The sequence below is a fragment of the Coturnix japonica genome, chromosome 2 (assembly GCF_001577835.2).
Source record: "Coturnix japonica isolate 7356 chromosome 2, Coturnix japonica 2.1, whole genome shotgun sequence".
Lineage (NCBI taxonomy): Eukaryota > Metazoa > Chordata > Aves > Galliformes > Phasianidae > Coturnix > Coturnix japonica.
Window position 1 is genome coordinate 22,722,452 of NC_029517.1, and position 20,369 is coordinate 22,742,820.

The 20,369-nt window shown below is 40.4% G+C and overlaps 1 protein-coding gene across 3 annotated transcripts in view; it reads left to right on the plus strand.

Moving 5' to 3' along the window:
• Nucleotides 1–120: 120 nt before the first annotated feature.
• The window catches only part of GLCCI1 (glucocorticoid induced 1), a 49,307-nt gene continuing 29,058 nt past the window's right edge, over nucleotides 121–20,369 (plus strand). For all 3 annotated transcript variants that reach the window (XR_001553077.2, XM_015853592.2, XM_015853591.2), the window contains exons 1-2: nucleotides 121–1,008; nucleotides 16,607–16,758. Coding sequence is in view for 2 of the 3 variants with exons in the window: in XM_015853592.2 (XP_015709078.1) it covers nucleotides 573–1,008; nucleotides 16,607–16,758 (588 nt within the window). In the remaining variant the exon portion in view is untranslated. The remainder of the gene's footprint in view (nucleotides 1,009–16,606; nucleotides 16,759–20,369) is intronic.

Here is a 20,369-nt window from a genome sequence, read left to right on the forward strand (position 1 = left end):
GCAGAGTGACGGCAGCTCTGAGCAATAGAGGCAGCTCTGTCGCGGCGGCGCTGCCCAGGGGGCGTGCGTGCCCCCCGCCCCTACCCGTCGCGGCCGGGCGCCGGGGCTGCGCGCTGCCATTCGGCGGTGGGGCGGCGCGGGCGGCGGATGGTGCCGGGGCGGCTCTCGGTCGCTGGTGGGGGACGGAAGCCGGAGCCGGAGCTGGCTGCGAACGCCTCCCTCTCCCGTCCCGTCCCGCCGCGTCTCGTCGCGCCCCGCCGCCCTCCGCTGTGAGCCGGCAGCGCCGTACGATGTGAGCGGCCGCGGGACTCGGCAGCGCCCCCGGTGCCCACGACGCTGGGGCGGGCAGCGATGGCCGGAGCGTGGCGTGGGAGCGGCCGCCGATAAGAAGCTCCGGGGGCAGCCGGGCGGCGGCGCGGAGACTCCCCCGGGCCGGGAAGCGCCGCTCCCGTCCCGCCCTCCTCCCTCCCTCCCTTCCTCCCCCGCGGCCGGTGCATGCGGGGCGCCGGGGGCAGCGCTCGGCTCCTTCCCCCGCCGGACAGCGTGAGCCGCTCGGGGCCGCGCCCCCCGCCATGTCCTCGTCGTCCAGTTCCTCGCAGACCCCCCCGTCCCACCACCAGCCCCCGCCGCAGAGGATGAGGCGCGGCGCCGCCGGGTCCCCCACCGCCGGTGGCGGCACGGCCGGGGGCCCCGGCAACGGGGGCGGCGCGGCGGGGAGCAGCCGCCTCCTGCAGCCCATCCGAGCCACCGTCCCCTACCAGCTCCTACGGGGCAACCAGCACAGCCCGACCCGCTCCCCCTCCGCCTCGGTGGGCAGCAACACCGGGCCGGGAGGGGGGCGAGGCGGCAGCCCTCCGCCCCCCAGCGCCACGCCGCCGTTGTCGGCGGGAGGCGGCGCGGCCGAGGCGGGCAGGGTGAAGGGTCGGCAGCGGCGCTCGCCGGACAGCGGCGGCAGCAGGAGGAGCAGCTCACCTGAGAGACGCAGCCCCAGCTCCCCGGTGTACAGAGGTAACGCACCGAGAAGGACAAAGCCCGCTTCTTGCCTTGGGGTGGGGGTGGGGGGGGTTCACCCTCACGGTCCTTAATGTCCGCACCCCGCAGAGGGGGCAGGTGCCGTGACCGGGCTGGAGGGCGAGAACGCGCCTCATCCCGCTGGGAGGGGGCGGGAGGCGCTCCCTGTCCCCTCGGAGCCGCCCCCTACAGCGGGGATGGGGGTTGGCTGGGGGCTGCCGGAGCTAATGCCTGCTGCAGGTGTAGCGTTATGTGCTGCTGCTGGGTCCGAGCTGTCCCAACCGAGTTTGTGTGTTGGAACCGAACCTGGAGCGCTCTGCCCTTCTGCACGGCTCGGTTTCTCAAGTATTTAATTTTATTTAGCGTTCGAAGGGTTAAAATTATGTAATGTTTACTCCACGCTAAAAAGGAAATTCCCATATTGAAGCGCTTAAAAGCAAATAGTACCGCCTGTCTGTCTCCTCGTGATACTTAATACCGTATCTTGGAGGCTGTGGGAGCCCCGGCCCTGTAGCCGGAGTGGGCCTGTAAAAGTTCAAAATGTTGAATTGGCCGCTATTAAGTGCGACTTAACCTGGGTCAGGTTGTCTGCTGATGTGCTGAGAGCGTTCAAGTGGCCGTGGCCATCTTACCTCTCTCCCCCGGCAGCTGAATGAGGCTGCAGTGGAGCAGCCCCGCTGTGTTATCGGGTATCACCCATCGCCTCTTCCTGGGTGCTCTCCGTGTGGCTCAGCACCCCCCGCTTCTGCTCCCTTCCTCCATCCTCGCTGCGTGCAGTTCCTGTGCCAAACTGCGGTCTGTAGTGGTTGCCGACGTGTTTTGTAGCGGTGGGATCTGTTATCTTCTTGCCAACCCTCCCCCCCTTTCAGCCTTAAATGTGTAGTAAATCCCTACAATCCGTAGTAGTTGTAACTGAGGCTGATCAACGTGACCGGGGATGGTCCTAAAGCATGGGCAGCGTTTTGCAGAGGAGCAAGATGTCACTGCCACCTATGTGCGGAGTTAACCTGCAATGTTGTGTCTGTGTTTAGGCAGATGGCCGGAATTTCCAGTGTTAACATTGGAATAGAAATACTTTGTAACTTCACGAATGTCTGATCTTCCCGAGGAGTTTTTGCACGCTTCAATACGGAGCTGCTCTTCAGTGCTTTCACTTCATTCAAGCTCTAATGAAGAATTTCAAGATCCTGTTTTCCCTACTGCTTTGAGCTCTAAACGTAGATTTCCTTTTCCACGCCCCCCCTCTTTGATGCTTAGAAAATGCTAACAGGAAACAAAAAATGCAGTGCACATGGATACTGCTAACACTGAAGCTGATGATGCACGCTGTAAATAATTACCAGAGTCTGGTGCAAAACATTGTAGTGGTGCAGTGTGTGAAGGTCTGCACTCACTGTGTTGAAGAGAGAGGGATGTGGATGGTTACCTGCAAGGAAGGAAAAATGCTGCAAAGCTGTGAAGTATTTCATTATCACACATGGCTTTTTTTTGTTGTTGTTGTTGTTTGAGGGGGAATTTTAATTTTAGAAAGTGGTTATAGCCTTTGTGGGCTCTTTTGCCCTTAATAAATTGGGCTATAAATTACTGCTGAATGACTTTTCCGTCGTTAAACTTGTTGGAGCTTGCCTGAGCCACACTAACAGCACACACAACCTGATGCAGTGAGAGTGCAGGGTAGGAAATCGTAGCTGGCCCATCAAGAAATCCACCCTGTGTTCTCTATGCGCTGTGAGGAATTTGGCCCCCCCCCATCCAGGTCTAGCCAGCTGCTGCTGCAGAAGCTGACATCCTCCAGCAAATCCTGAATGAATGAATGAAAACAACGTGATCGCCCTAATAATGACCGCAGTCGCACACGTCATCAGCTTGATTTTTACAGAAATACAAGCACCATTTTCTAGTGGCTTAGAGCAGCGAGGTACAATATTTCTTCACTCTTGCAAATTAAAGAAGAATGCTCCCTTTCCCCCACCTCACCCCTCCAGATCTAAAGCTGTTTTACACAATTTGGAATATTATTGTGTCCTGTGGGCCAGGATTTTGTCTTTGTTCCCCTGCTTATTTTCATCATTCTAATGCATGATGTCCAGATTCTGAAAATGATGTTTGTAATGTGTACAGTGGTAGTGCTATATAGAAAATTGATTGGTGAACTGAAGGACTGCTGCAGTAATAATGGAGGGCTTGGAAAAAATGCCTGTTTTCAAACACAGGCCATCTTGCTGCAGCTTATTAAACAATGTGCTATTCCAGCAATTTTATAGTTCTTAGCAGTGTTCAAGTCTTGGGGAAGCAACTTGATTGAGGTTCTTTTGTTAGTTTTGAAGAACATTTCCCACTGCTGTACAGTGTGAGCTGAGGCTGTAGGTATAATCCTGTTGTTTTTCTCATCACTGTGAGAGATCTGTTTGTCTTTGGCTCTGCAGCCTGATTTAGACTGTTCCACAAATGTGCTTGTTGTGGAAGCTGCGTGTGGTTCTGATGGATAGATGTTTTTCTGTTCTTAAGACACCTGCTCCTTCCCTATCTCATTCCAGCCTTCCTTGAACTGGTTATGTCCTATTTTGTTGTAAATATTTTGGTAATTTGTCAGAGGTTCTTTTTTTCTTTTTGCAAATGATCTATGAAAACACTCCAGCTCTGAGCCTCTACAGGTCAGTGCAACTTGCATTGCAGACACTGACATCACTACTACTACATGAATGAAAGCAGCACACTGACTCTGCTCCTATCGTCGTGCTCCCTTTTCTTCCTTCTTAAGATGCCGCAGATGGATTTGTTCTGTAGCAAAATACTGCGTTTATTTGGTGTTTTAAGCAAATTTCAGGATTCTGTAGTTCTTAGGAAGCTGTTGCTGCCAGTATTTGGTTAATGTTGTTCATGAATGGATGAGAAATTATGAATGCTGTGTGCTAATTTCAAGATGCTAAAGAAGCAAGAAAAAGGGGGCAAAAAACTTACGATACCGTAGGATAAACCTGCAATGTGTGAGTCTACTCCTTCCCTTTAAAGAAAACAAACACCTTGTTATTCCTTATTCATAGACATTTATAGCCTACATTTGTATTTTAGAGCTGGCAACTTAAAAAGTGGTTGAATGTGACAACATATGTTTTTCTTAGAAGGAATCTATGTGCTATCTGATGGCATAAATGTAACAGCAACAGAATGTGAAGCAGTGTTTTATGACAAAGGATAATTCAATTATAGCAAGGCAAAAAAACAAACAACTCACCCTTTTTGAGATGATCAAACAAAATGTGTGACTTGTAAACACATATTCCTAGTTGCAAGTTGTATTCCTGCTTGTGTTACCTGGATAAAATCTGTAGGTTCTGATGTTATGTAAAACAGTCTGTGTTAATCCAAGGGGATGCATTTCCTGTGTAGTGTCTTTTACGTGGCATGTGATGTTTTGTGCACAAGGAATGTATAAGTGATTTCTGTATGGTTTGATCTCAATATTGTTTTCTTCAAATGCTTTGTTTTATTTAGTGGTAACTATGGTGATACATGAGAAAAATACTGACACCGAATAAGATACTCAGCTTATATCTAACTCTTTTTCCCTAGAAGATTCTTAAAGCAAAGATCAGCTTTAAGGATGTGAGAAAAATACTTTAATTAGTTTGGCTGTCATGGGTTCCTAATATCTCTTACTTGTCAAAAATAGCTCCTGAACAGTTGCCAACATTAGTCAGGAAACTAAAATACACGCAGAGCAACTGCATAGCCCAGGTTTGAGTAATAAATACGTGGATCTGTTGTTATGCTTGTAGGTAGGACTGTTGGAGTGAGGAGAAGGGCAGCAATATTGCTGATCTTAGACTTGTGGGGGATATCAGTGTTTAAAAATAACAATAATTCAGACTTCAAAAGGCAGAACTATTTTGATATCCTGGATTAAAGCCATCCAATATTTTGGCATCATAAGCATTTATACCAGAGATCAAGATGATCTTTCCTTTATTTCTAACAAATGTAGGTAAGGAAGTAATTTTTGTGACGCTTCCTATTTCCTGATGCCTGAATAATAGCATTGTTCCTATAATGGAATGGCCAAAGCAGTTTTGATCCAGATTTGGCCCTCTCTCTTCCCAGAATAGCTTTTACTGGAATATTAGATGGTGATATAGAAGACACCAGTTAAATTCAAACCAGTTGTTTTGAAGTTGAAGGCTTTTTTTTATTTGTAATGTTCTAATATCACCACTTCAAATAAGTACAGTTATTAGATGTCCTTAAGCGCAAGACAGAATAGCAATTTGTGTTTCAGGTTAAGATAACTATAGGAAAGAGACAATGGAGCAGCTTTTTCTTCATTGAACTTCCATGCTACTGTAGGCAAGGCATTAGTTATTAAGAAAGCTTCTCTCCCTCTACACAAATGAATGCTGAAGAGACACACACACACACACACACACACATATATGTATACTTATGTATATACGACTCTTAATTCTTATTCTTTGGGATTAAGCAAATATCAGTGCCCATAACTGAAATTACCATTGCATAGTAAACCTGTGGCTAATAGGATAATTTGGTTTCTGCAAATCACTGTTCCCGTTTTTTTGTCCTTTTCTTTCTCAGTAAGGTAGTGGGGTAAATGGAGACTATCTTAAAGTTTGGATCAGAAGAATCTATGGTAGAACCATGAAAATGTCACTGGTGTTTGCCAAGTGTGGGCTTGCAGATGAGTTGTTGAGCTTTGCTATACTGCTGAAATTGATAATAGAGAGGTAGTTGCTCTGAAGTGTAGTTTACACAGCTACTCTAGGTATAATCATGGGAGAGAAAAGTAACTGATGCAGTAATTGAAATCTTTGTTCATCTAGATCTTGAAAGAAATAGAGGTAACAACGTGAAACTTACTGGAAATTAAATATATGCTTCTGGATGCTTCAGTCATGTTAATATTACATTTTTTTGTGGTACTTTATCAATTGAGTAATTATTTTCATCTGAAGAAGGTTACAGTTTTTCTTCATGTGAAAAATAAAAGATCCTGCTTAAGCCAATTGTCCACATCCTATGTGGAGAAAAGCATTGCCAACTCTTGACGCCGTAGCTGGTTTTCCCTGGACTTAGCACACGTTCAACAAAAGTTAATATACTGGAGTTTAATGTTTTGAGTAGCATTTGTTTAAAGTATCTTTCATTGGTGAAAAACAGGCCCTGTTGTGAAGATATGTAACTGGAAAATTGGCCTCTAGGCTTGAGGTAGTTAATTGTGTTAATGATGATAGTTTTTGTTTTAATGTTCATATTTAAATGCTTCAAGTTTACTTTCTTTCAACACAGTCTCTGACGTAATCCTGTAGTGCCCTAACAGTGACCCAAGGCAATTTTAGGCAAGTAAAATGATATTTGTATCTCATCATTAGGAGGGCTACATCCACAGCAACTCCTGAACCAAAGATTATTCTTTGCTTCTTTTTCTCAGCATTTTCACGAGGGATTACAGTGAAGGAACATGAATGTACTTAATAATTTATATGCATATGCTTCTCCCTTAAAACTAGTTTGTTCTTCAATTGTGCTTTATTTTTTCCTTTCTGATGTGTACTGATGTGAAGTTCTCCATTGGCTTGGTTTGTGTTGTTTTTGAATCGGGAATTAACTTTTGAAGCTTGAAAATGGCTGACAGGTACTGGAAGGTATCGCATGAAGTATCATGATAGTATGTAATGTTAATCCTTCTGAATAGCAAGTCAGTCTCCAGTTCTTCTCTGAAGCTGGGATCCCATCCATGAATTACTCACTCATGGTTGAAACTGAAATACATGCTCTCTTGGAAGTCTGTTCCTTATCTCCCAGCTATGCAAGTATGATCTTGAGATCAGAACTCTTATGCCATGGGAGTCCAATCTTTTGGCTGGATTGGGTGAGGAGTTGTTGTCCTGGTCTGTATATAAAATACATAGTTAATGTATATAAGTAAGAATACTTTTTAAAATATCTTTTATTAAGACATTAAATAAAAAGATAAGAGACCCATAGAACCAGTGGGATATTTGATATTTTTGTGAAGCTTGTGCAGCAGCCTGGTTTGGTGGAAGTGGTTGCGTTTCTTAGTGAGTTCTCAAGGTGCTTACCTGGGGTTCTTGACCTAATAGTACTCTTCCTGTGCTTCATACTTGAAAGTAGTTGTTTGAAAGTAGTTGTTCACATCTAGTAATGACATAGTAGATCTCTTAAGTGGCTTTTATATTAGATATTGTTGCTTTGGAGGCAGTAGATGCTTCCTAGTAGGTCATAAAAGGTTACAAGTTTGAGTTTTGAAACTTTAAGGGCAGATTTTATCTAAATATTATATTGGTTAGATCTTATTTAGTGTTGCGTGTGCCCTAAAAATAAACAGTGACAGAATTGTTTAAATGGGTTTAGCTTTCATTACTGTTATTGTTAAATTGAGGACTAACTATTTGAAGTGGATTTTATTCTCTGAATCAAGTATAGATAAATTGCAGTGCTGCTTTTTATGTGCAGTTTGTTTTGTACAGCCTGAAACTAGTTTTACCCAAACTACACGTCCTATTTCTCCATTAGGAAGAATGTTTTATATTTTGCTCAGTAAAGTGGTGACTAAGAACATTACGCTAGCAGTTCTGTCGTGGTTTTCTACTTATCTAAAGCCTACCATAGGATTATCCTCTTCTCACTGTCTTCCTGTCTTCCGCTATGGTTCCAGTTTAGACTGCACTTCAGGCGTCCCGTTCCTTGAACTGTGTAAGTCACCTGTTTAAACAAGGGTAGCTTCATCCATCCTTCTTTCCCACATTCTCACACCAGGTGTTCAGCAAGGAGGTTAGTTGTAGGCATGTTGCTAAATGGATTCACTCTTTGCTTGACTGATCACTGTAAAGTTGCTGGCATTCGTACTGTGAACTTGAAAAGTCATTTTCAGGGTAATGCCAACAGGGTATTTTGAATATATCAGGTTGTGTGTGGTTGCGTAGCTCTTGTGCAGATAAACAGAGTCTTCCTGGTAATATGATAATGGCACTTGGTATGAGAAAGTACAGTTTGGACTTTATTCCTCCTGTGAGGCTTGGGATACCAGGAGTACACCGTGCTCTTGCTTGGTGGTTTTGGCTCAGCAGGTGGTCGCTAGTCAACTCAGTTAATTCAGTGCTGATCTGCAGAAACTTGCCCATAATTGCAAACCTCGCTTCTTCCAAATATGCCATGTCAACCATTGGCTGTTTGTGAGTAGCGTAAGTGCAGATAAAAATGCCTGAGTCTGTGAATGTACAGGTTCCAGGGCCAGTGGTACAATTGCTTTCCATTTTATAACCCATACTGGATCAGAAATGTTGCTGGATATTGCTTTAACATTTTGTACTTTGTTGCTAGAACTCAGACACCAAGACAAGAGGTGCCAGTGAGTGGCTCTGCAAGACCTGGGGGTATGTACTGTAGTTTCAGCCTCACTGCTCCCAGGCATCATGGTAGAGCTCAGCTGATGGCTTTTTTTGAAGACTGAAGTGCTGAGAAGTATGTTACGTAGCCTGAGCTATGTAGCTGAGAAGTATGTTATGTATCTTTATATGCAGCATGTCGTATATCATCTAAAGTCTTTCTGTTATGTAGGATATCATAACTTTGTTTTTCAAGCAGTGGAGAGCTTGGCTTGTTCATGACAAATGAAATCTAGACTTAAGCTAAGTGTCCTGTAGCAGACTTTGAACAGAGACTAAAAATATCAGCTAACTGCTTAAGAATGCAGAATAAAACGTTGGTTTACACAGAATTTGGGAAGCTGCCAGATTATGGAAGAAGTGGATTTGGACATTACTATAGAAACAGAAAAAATTGTGTTTTCAAATGAAGTTGTGTGTTGAAGTATGCAGTCCTTGCATTGTTTGTAATACTGGTTTTAACATAGTTGTACACATCTACTTTAATTACTTCTAGGGAGGGAATTAGCCTATTACAATTATTGGGGTCTTGTGTTTTGTTTTTTTTTTAGTGGTGCATGTTATGTTCTATGTAGAGTTGGAGGAAGAGGAGAGATCTCTAGCAAAAATGATTAGAACAGAAGCCTCTAAGATAGTAATTATGGAGTCTGACAACTCAGAACATGGGTGAACAGAAGCAATAGATACACTGGTATGGTATGTAATGTAGATGTTAGATGTTTTTTGCAGCTAGACCTTCTTTGGTTGTTCAAATTTACATGCATGTACAGCAAAACAAAATCCTGCAAAAAGGTAAATGATGTGTATGGCTGGAATAAAGTTTCAGGCTTCCAAAGGAAATAGTTTGATAAATTTCACTGAGCGTGGTTGCTCTGAATGCGGACAGAGTATGATTTAATAAAAAATATTAAGCATATTGGAATCTTTAAAACATCAGTAAGACTTGAGATCTGATTGCATGGACATTCACCTCAAAAATGCTGATAGGAGTTTGTGGAGAACCTGAAAGAAACAGCGCAAGGAACTCAAGATAGCGCATCACATTGCTGACCAAAATCTTAATTGATAGTTAAAACCCAAACAGAGTTAGTCTATGCAGACTTAAGGTCCAAAACTGGAAAGCAGTTGAAACTATTCTGTAGCAAGAAAAAAAAGAGGTATGGTGATCCATGGTTGGCTTATTGGAAGGGGGAAGGGATATTTGGAATTAGAAATTACCTCAGTTTTGATGCAGGTTGACTTGATTAAAATCTATAATCAAGTGATTTCTTTTGGAATAATCTAGAAAAGCCTGCTTGGGCTTTCACATTTACCTGTGACTTCCTAAAGCAGTTTATTTGAATAGAAGGTGATATTGTTTGTATAGGTGCAAGAAGAGCAGATACGATAGTTGAGTTTTTAAAATGTGGGAAATATACATATATATTATATATATGTCCAGCTCTACATTATTGAGATACGCTGGTTGAACTTCTGCTTTATGTCCAACATCAGACCAAAATCTAAGGGATAGTGGAAAGCAGTGAGAAACATGGAAGCACAAAATGAGCTTTCTAAACTCTGTTGTGCTCACCCTTTAGTTTTTGTAGGAGAAATTATTTTCTGCGCAGGAAGTAGATCTTAATCTGTTTAGGCAAATTTCAGAGCTAGTGTGATGAAACAGTAGATGAATTTTGAGAGATTTAATTAGCACACAGGTTATGCAGCAGAAGTTGAAGAACCTTGGGAATCAAAATAACAGAAACAATATATTTGAAAGTCTAAAACATGTGTTTATGTATGTGAGGTAGCATTTGATTCCCCTGTGTGGTAGTTGAAAATGCTGGAGGGTGGAGTTGGATGATGGTGGGATCTCGGGCTGCCAGCATGAAGCAACTGAAGAAGTACTTGGGCACAGGTCGAGTCTTGTGGAGTGAACAACCTGCTGAGACACTGCCTGAGATGCTGCACATGTTTTGGAGCTCTGTGCATTAATCTGGTTTTACTTTTTTGCTTTTCAGTATTTTTTTCAGAAGAAAGTACTATTCTTGCTTAATATAAATAGCTGTAGCTAGGAAAAGCGCTTTCTGCCTGTGGTCAGTGGTGGTGAGAATGATAACAGTGATAAGTTCTGTGTGTTTTCATTGTGACAGTGGTGAATCATGCCTTATGACTTTTTAAAGTGCTTGTTTTTTTCTAACTCAGGATATTGTCTGGCTGCATTTTCAAAGAAAGTGGAATTAAACATGTACAGAACCCTCACCTTTCTGAAACTTTTCATTAAATAAATACACACACACACACATATATATATATATAGGATAAACCAGATTATTGAGGGATATAATATATAAATTATATCAAATATAAATTATATCAAATATATATATATATACATACATATAATCCCTCAGTAATCTGTTTTATCCAAAAAAACGTAGTATTGTTTTTAGTTTCTAAATTAATGCCATTCATAATTTCATTCAATATTTTAATTTTTAGTACTAAAATGAACTAAAATGAAGAAAATATTCTCCCTTGACCTGTGGAAGTGACCAGTGACTAATGGTTGGTTTTGTGCTTCCTTGGTGTTTAGCTGCTGAGCTCCACTCAATTTTAATTTCACTTCTAAAAGTAGGAATATGTTTGAAATAGCGTCATTTAATAAAATCAGGTAAGTTTAGGTCTTTGCATAGTATTTACATCTGAAATTATAACCTCAAAAATACATTCTAAAAAATCTGGTCCGTATAAAAATGAGGGGTTTAATTTACCTTTCAGTGTCCTATTAGAATGTAAATGCGTAGGTTACATCTGTTGAACAAAGCGGGCTTTTGTGATCTTAAATGCTTAGTCATTTTATACAGGTCCTATACATGCCAGCTTTAATCTTTGTGAGAAGAATAACTTGGCTTTAGAGGGCTAAAACTTCCTTCCTCATAGTTTGCTTACTCTTACTCAGATTAGAGCTTTCTTTCTGTGTTTGATCTCTAGGGATAATGTTGATTTTTTTAAAATAGGAGTTTAGCTCTGAACAGAATCTGACTTAGGAAAAACACACGTAAGTCACGTTTTGTTTGACCTGTAGTTGGGTGCAATAGGGACATGAGGTAGAGGTTACATGTGGGCACTGTGCCTTCCTGTGCAAACATATAGGAGAAGTTGTATGGCCTTGAGGAGTCATGTATAAAGCTTTTGTGATGGGAAGGTGCTTTGACCTACTTGTTGGATTCAATGACTGATCAGAATATGTATTGCCTTTCTCGGCTCCTTAGTCATGGTTGTAGACGATAACTCAAATTGTTGATTCCAAATATCCTTGCTGTGGGTGTTTGTCTACAGTCTTCCTTTGGAAGGGCAAGCCGTGCTTGCTTGCTTCTTCATTATAAGCTAACTCTTCTATTGATATACTTTGCTGTTTCATGCAGTTCAGTTTGAATTCTAAGCCTCATGATACATAAAAGACAATGACTTAACTACTAAGCTGTGAAGTGCTATATGTGGAAGAAGGGCTCCATAATTTCTACATTTCCTGAAAAATCCATGATGTAGAAAGCACTTTGCTCATGGACCTGGATCTCTGCAACCCTCCTGTCTGGCATGGCCATACTTACTTGCACTCTGTATGTGCACAGCTTCCTTTGTCAGCTTGGCCCTTGAGCTGCTGGATTACTTTAAATGATAGGTACGGGGTTGGAGACCCATGGACTGCATTCAGCTTGGTTGTTGGAGACTGGGGTAGGTCATGATGCTGTTCTGTACCTGCCTTTTTTTCCCATCAATATAGCGTTATGAATGATGAGAAGAAATTGGAGTTAATGGTATCTATTTAGAGCAGTTATTTCATAATGTCATCTCCACTCGTTTTTAGTCATCTAGGCTCAGTTTCTAAAAATGGAAACTTCAGAACAGTCAAATCAAAAAAACAATGTATCTGTAATACAGATAGGGAGCTGAAATTATGGTATTGTTTCTAATGGATCGGAATAACTTGAAATGACTCTTGTCATATTCCCTTAGAAGCAAAACACTATACTGCATCTTGAATGTTTGACAAAAACTATTTTGCTTTGTTTTAAGCTGTTAAAGTGACCAAGCTGTTTAATTTTAAATTATGGGAGGAACACTGCAATAATGTGAAAATCATATTTTCTGTGTTCAGCTGCATACTAAGGTGCTTTTTGAGTTGCTATGTGAAATCTTATTTTTTGTTATTTTGAATGAACCATGTGCGGCAAACAGTGCTCATTGTCGTGCTGTACCTCTCTGAGCTGCTAATACAGTAGGTCAGCGAGTCTGCAGATTTGTTCAGGAATGAGTCTTGTCAGTCACTGGCAACGAGGAAATGTCTTTTGAGCTTACAGATCTATCCTGTGGAGTAAAATTTCTGGGTACCCCAAATCTCCCACTAATCCTCTTCTTAAGAGATTTTTGGCTCTAGTTATAAGAGAAAAGCGTTCCTGAGGAAGAAGACAGCAACAAAAAACCACCACCATTCTGTATTTTTTTTATTTTTAGCAGCTTCTAAATCTGTTATACAGTCTTTTCCCCTCACAATGCCATAGATACACCAATTCTGAAAATAAATACCCATTGGTTTGCTCATTACCTGCATAATCACAATGGAAAATGCCATTGAATGCGAGTTAGGAGTCAGTACAGTATCAGTATATACTCACTTAAACAACCAAACAAGCTGAAAAGAATCTAACCAGCATCTTCAAAGGCCATTGCTCCTCTTCTATCTGAAAGTCTAATTCTGTAGTACCAAGTAGATCAGTTTGAAATGAAGAAAGAACAAATGTGTGGAAATGCGTTGTGCCTGGAAAAGGTGTAGCAGAAGAGGGGGATTTTGAGTGGAAATGTTTTGGGTAGTCATGAGTAATAGCAGCTACTATCATCACCATGACCTGAGTGTTGGGCTGCCACTCTATGTAGTCAGTGTGGGTCACCATTCCTATTTCTGTTTCTAGGTTACAGTTTCTGTTCCCGAGCTGTGTTCCTGCATACTTCATTATTTAAAAAGGATTTACACAGGCACTTCTGAATTACTGGTACTGCAAATTGCTGTAAACTTGTCTCCAGTAGGAATGTCCCAGATGTGGCTCATTCTTCTTCATGTTATGGTTTCTGGAGTAAACATCTCCTTCTAGCCAGACTAATAGAATTTGGGGCTTTTGAAAGGAATGCATCACATCACTCTAAGTGAGTCAAGAATCTTGCAGGTCTCATGTGTTGTGTGTATTTGGACAAAATTCTGTGGAAGTTAGTATTAATTTCCTAGGTAAAATCTTGCCAATGAGACTCAAGCTTGGAACTTATTTCATTAGTAGCCTTGAAGGTGAACCAGCAGGATATGCAGAACATCAGTAACTAAACTGAAGAGAAGCAACATATAATGAAACTCTCACCCCTGTACTTTGGAAATCTGTAGTAGAAGAGTTTTGCTTTCAGGTGACATTGGTAATGAGATGACAATACTTCTGGTTTTTGGGATGAATGAGTTTTATTTTTAATTCATGTTTTTCACTCAACTTGAGAGGAATCTGTCATCTGAGAAGTTGGTGAAGATAATTTTAGTATTTTGGAGCTGGATATATCCATGCCAAGATGTGAGTGGAAGAGCTTTGGCCAAATTTGAGCTGTGTCTGCTAGATACTGAGACATGGGAAGAAAAGATGCTGATAAGTGAGTTCAGGAATTAGCTGAAGCAGTTTTCAGGATGGGCACTGATAATGGCTTTCAATCTTGCTTCTTTTCTGCAGGTAATTTGCTTTATTGCATGCATGGCAGAGCATGTTATTTAAGCCAAAACAGGCTGCGATCATGGCTTGAGATTATATGCAGGTTAGTTGCCTCTGTGTTGGGTAGGGAGGCAGTCTCTTCATTTTAGAGCAGTAGCAGATGGTTTTATTTGAACCCTATGTCCTTTTCAAAAGAACTGTCATGTATAACTTGTACTGAATTACATTTTGCTGGCAGAGAAGTGGAAAGGTTTTTTCAGTCATTCTAGGTGATATAGTTAGAATTCTTTTGGCTGTCGATGCAGCATGCAGAACCATAATTTCACACAGCTTGTGTTAGCTGATCCCTGCTGGGAGGTATGATCACTCGGAATTTTACCAGCTGTAGTATTCAAGTGGGCCCTTGTGTCATTTTATGTGAAATCATTTATTGCAAGAAAGGTCTAGCAAAAGCCCTTAAATACATATCATTAAAACTTGTGGTGTATTTTACATAATGCATGAGGTATTTTGCCTTCCTGTATGCGTATGTCTTGCTTTTGTAATTTATAGTTTACTCTTTCAAGTAATGGTATACTTAAGTACTGTGTTCCTAAGGTTATTTGTTCTGGAGGTAGCACAGAGCTCATTGTGAGATGAAGCATCTCACATCACTGTAGAAGAAAACAAAATTGTTCTGACTTCCTGCTACTGTAGTGAAATCTGTTTGTACGCTGTGTGCTGTCAGATGTGGTATGGTCTGAAACTTGAGTAATTTTTGAAACTTGTGAATATTGCTCAAGCTTTCCTCGGTGCTCAAGCCAGTTAATAGAACACAGCACTGCTACAGCCTTGTTTGTTCCTCCTGGCTCCCCTGTGGTTGTTTCTGACCCATATGTTCTGTCAACTCTTCCTCTAATGGTGAAAACCATGTAATTTTGACTTCTTTTTTTTGAATAGGTTTTAATTTTCTTAGTGTTTAACCCAGTTTATCACTGTCTTATGGGTTCATACATCTGCTTGTGCCATCTCAAGGTGTAGATGGAAGGAGCAGACAGACAGTAGTTGAGTTGGCATTACATTAGTAGTAGCTGCTGAGAAATTGTCTTCACAATTATATTTCCTGTGATTCAGTTAATACTGAAGGGTGGTATGTACTTAAAAGACTTGGTCTTTCATTTGCTTAGCTTTAGGGCTCTACCAAGCGTCTTGCAGTTCACTTCCAAGATTGCCATGGAGAAAAAATAAGGTAGCTTTTGACTCTGCTACTTTCTATTCCTTTTGTAATGGAATTCTGTGGGCTCCCAGTGCAAGGCCTGCTGTTGCCTTTCTTCAGACTGTAGAACAAGGCACAGACCTTAGTTAATGCTTTGATAATGTTTTGTGTGTGTTTTAGGGCTTATACTTTCCTGTATTAGTGCAAGCCTAATCATTGTGTTAATGCTATGTAAAGCATTGGTGATGGAGTCTGCTTTTTGACACCTAGGTGATATAACAGGAGAAAATGCGTTTGGAGATCCTTGACCTTGTTTGGCCTCAAAAAAGTGCTACGTGTTGCTGTCAAGTTTTGAGCAGGATTTTGATGGGTCAGATCATTGCATGGCACATGACTGCATTGAAAGTAATTTCACTTGCAAACCTCTTTTAGTGGGGGTGAGCAAGGTAGACAGTAGCTGTAATGCATGGCTTAGGCTGGCTTATGTAAAGTCTAGAAAAAGAGTATATGAAGTAATTTTGCCTAAAGGACAAAACAAGATGATCCAGAGAGCTTGCCATAAAATTCTGACGTGGGAAGGAACAATCTCATGAATCACTGTACTTTCTGCTTTACAAATGAAATGTAAAAGTGTTCCATGATCTAAGTGTACAGGGAGAGGAATACGAGACTGTAGGCACTGAGATGAGTGAAGGCAAACGTACTAGTTGCCTTAACCTGGGCGATGTTAGGGCAAAATACAACCACAGGCTTCTAGCTTGCTTAGGCCTGTTTGAGATATTGTAAACAATATGGGATGCAATATGTGAAAACAAGAAATCTGGTGTGTGTTTTCTTGAGAATCATCCTTCTTGTCAGGATTTGTATTTTATTGTTAGTACAGCTAAGGGAGCGGACTTGAATAAATAAAAGCCCGAACTGATACTATGTTATACCTTCTTATTCAAGACATCTGGCTTTCCTGAACTGCATTATCACCATGTTTATGTTTATTTTCTTTGATGAAAATGTATCACACAGGTAGCCTAATACAAACACATCTTGGTGGTTTTTGTGACTAAATTTTACCTTCTGTATTTTTTTTCTCCTTTGTCTGATGTTATCTGCACTGATGTAATGCCATTCTTCTTGGCTGAGCATTTAGACAAATGCTTCTGATATGTTCTTGCCACTGTCTGTCATAGCTAGCTTTTAACATTTCATGTCAAACGTGGCTTGACTTTTTTTGTTAATTTTGTTCTGGTTTTCCACAGTGGACAGGCCAAAATCCCAGCAAATCAGAACTTCTGGTACCATAAGGCGAACTTCTTCTTTGGACACAATTACAGGACCTTACCTCACAGGACAGTGGCCACGTGATCCGCATGTACACTACCCTTCATGTATGAAAGATAAATCTACTCAGGTAAAAACAAAGCAACACAGCAAAATATGTTTAATGTAATTGATACCTTTCCGGTAATGCTTTTTTTCACTTAATCTGTAATCTTAGTACAACTTAATTCCAAAGGAGTGTGGATTCACTTCATTTTATTATGAAGCCCTATAAATAGGGTTGTAGTGTTGTCCTGATCAATGTCAGTTCAGTAACGTGCTATGCAACTGATAGTTAATATTGTTATGCATTTAGTGGACAGTGCTCTTAGGAAGAGTTACCTCTTGAAGCCAGACATCAGAATGAGCCTTACACAAACTATGAAGGCAAAACTGAGCCTACGTGTATCCCTGTACTTTTGGATCCTTCTAAGGGCTCTGTCCTTACTAGGGTCTGCTAGCAGTTGGGCTGCTGTGTCATTTATAATGTTCCATCACTCTTTGGCTATAAGTTAAATATTCTTGTTTGTCCAACTTCTGGTCACATTGGGCCTGTTGTCCACAACGTTCATCACCATCAAGCAAATTAAAAATAATTCTGAAAACTCAAATCCCTAATGAAGAAGTCATGCTTTCCCCCCCCCCCCCCATAGCATTGCTGGGGTATGAAGCAAGTCTTCTCAATTTCAGTGTTCTAAATTAAACTGTTGAAAAATAGAAGGAGCTGTGTCTTTGATTGTATTTCTAGTTTAGGGGCCATGTACTGACAGTTATGTCAGTTGTCTGTGCTGTGATTCCGGTCCATTGTTACCAGCAGTGTCCTGCAAAGAAGTATCAATATATTTTTCTATCATCTTAGCTTCAGTATATAACTCTATTATATCTATTACTCTATCTATACCCAGATCAAACTTTACAAATACTCTTATGAATGAAATATTTGGCATGTTTAAGCATTTCCAAACAAACCTTTTGCTAGTTACAGAAAATAGAAATACACTTGTTCTAAAAATACTTGAGCTCTGTGCATTTGGCAGTAAAATTACTTTCCTAGCAAGCTGAAAGTAAGTGTTGAGGTTATTGACCTACTGGGTGCCACCTTTGGTTTCCTTCAGAGAAGCAAAGCTTAGCGAGGGACAGAAATATTTTGCCTTTTCAGCATAATCAAATGAAACAGGAAAGGCTGTACTATGGTTTCTACAAGGTGAAGGATTACTTTGAAGGAATTAACATGGGAAAGTTTACTTGGTTTGGATTTGTATGGGTGTCTTCTAATAGGGAACTGTTAGCTTTCTTATTAAAATTATGCATATATAAAACCAAAATAATTAGCAGTTTTTAAGCTGGGTTGGGAAAATGTGTATATAACTACTGAGGACTGCACAGACACTCAAAATGGAATAAGCATAGTGATTGGCACAGCAGTTTCCAAGCTTTTGTAAGTAAAATGTTCAATGGGAAGGCTTTTAAAGGAGATTACTGAGTTATGTTTTGGTTTTGTTACAGCACAGGTACTTTTACCACATTGTGTTTCTTGGCTAAGAAACAGTTCAGTGCAAGGGAGTCCATATAGTTTTCAGTAGCTGGAAAGAATTACACTTGATAGTTTGTCAGAGTGCAGGATGATGACAAACAATAAAAGGATAATGAAAATCAATAAAATCAATTTTTTGTATGTTTTCCATTGGAAAATAAATTATCTCATTTTACTTTTACTAATCTCAGGAAGAATACTTTCAGTACAACTGAGGTTGTAGGTGGAATAATGATTTCTTATTCAAGGGTACTTATTTTCCCTAATCAAGCATTAATTTTAGATCTAGATCTTGTGCAGTTCTGTGAAGATGGTGATTATTCCTTAGAGTTCCTGTAGATAAAAACTGTAATAATAAAAAGGTGATATTCTGGTCATTGTTGGTTAGATGAACCTGTAATGAGTCTTATAAGTTCTTTGAACCTGTGTAGTGCTAATGACTAAAACGTCTCTCCTTTAAAAATAAACCAGTGTTTTAAAAAGTTCTCAGTAACATCTTATTATTTAAACAGAAATAGAGATTTCTTTTTTATTTCTATTTCTGTTGCTTTTTGGAGAACTACAGTTCACACTGCTACCTCCTTAAGTGTTTTGAGTGAAGGCAATGAAGAGGAATGAAGCTGTTTCATTTGCTTTTGGAAAAATATCTTACAATTTAACGTATGGTGGTATCACATTCTACATCTGAGTTCTTCATGCATTTCTGTAGGTGTTTGTGTGTATGCGTGCAGCTAGATGATCTTCAAGGAACCGCATGTTTTGGGTAATGAAAGATAAATATTTTTTAGTACAGTTTTAGGTATTTCAGGAATTGAGATAAACTTAATGCTATGCATGTTGTTGCACATGCTGGCATACCTTGTACATCCTTGTGTACCCTTCCCAAATTCCTCTGTTTTCCCACCTCCTTCTCCTTTCCAGTAAAATTTGACTTTTTAATTAAGACCATTTAAAATTGAACTAGCTTCCTTCTGTGCTTCTTCTGTCTGGTCGGAAGCACTGAGTGAGCAATCTTGTATACTTCTTCTTTGAGCTATACATGTAACAATTTCTGCCTGCTTTGAGCAATAATTCTGTGTTGAAATGGTTATGCCTAACCTCAGAATCATCAGAAACAGTTGGATAATCATCATAGTTTATTAATGTAATTACTTGGCAGTAGCTAAATCATTGGAAGCATTTTTTATGAAATGAAAAAGAGAGATTTGGGATAAAAATATTTTTAATGACATCAGCATCATATATTGCCAGTTAAAATGAATCTATCTAATCTTTCTTGATCTGAATAATAAAAAATAACAAATGTCCAAGTGGTATAGGATTCAGTGATTTCCCCCTCTGTTTTAACTGGATTCCAAGATGCTGGGATATGCCTTTTTTCATTGTATATGGCAATTATGCATGACACAAATAGCAAAGAAGAGAGTTTGCAAAATGTGTTTCAGAATTTCTGCTGAACTATTCTCTAATCTAAAGAATAATGCAGAGTTATTAAGCTGGAATGCTTGGATAAAGTTTGTTTTCTACTTCTGTGTAGATCAAGGCTTATCTCTCCTTAGTCACCTGCATGATGTTTTGTTCTCTTTTGGGTAGAGATTCTGTTGCTTGAAAACTGACATTGTAAACCAGGAGACTGAAGCTTTTTTTAATGGGATATTAGTTAAAAGGATTATGTTTCTTAAAACTTTTGAGTAAGGTAACAAGGAATAAGAGGTGCACGCTGTACAACTACAGGTTTATCATTCTGACTTTTCTTAACCTCTCACATGTTTAAGAGGAGTCACCTACAATCGAGTCAATTTGTAACTCCTTAGGGCACTTATTTTTGTCAAATTTCTAAAGGTCATTTGAATGCTCTAGAAACATGTAAAGGCTGATTACACTGTCTAGTGTTGTTGTTGCTTTTTTTTTTCAGTGAGAAAGTTCATCAGAAACATTATCAACTCCATAGTGAAAAAGAGTCATGTTCTTAATCTTTACACCCATCCCACAAAACTAGTCCTTCTGGGATACAAGCTGATATAGTTATTAGAGTGGAGGGCTGGCTATAAAATTTGAAAGGCTTATAGCAATTCAGTCTTATTTTATATTTAGGTAGGTTGGTACTCTATGTAGTTGTTCTGATCTAAACGAAAGAAAATGAATGTAGATATATATCCCTGATATGG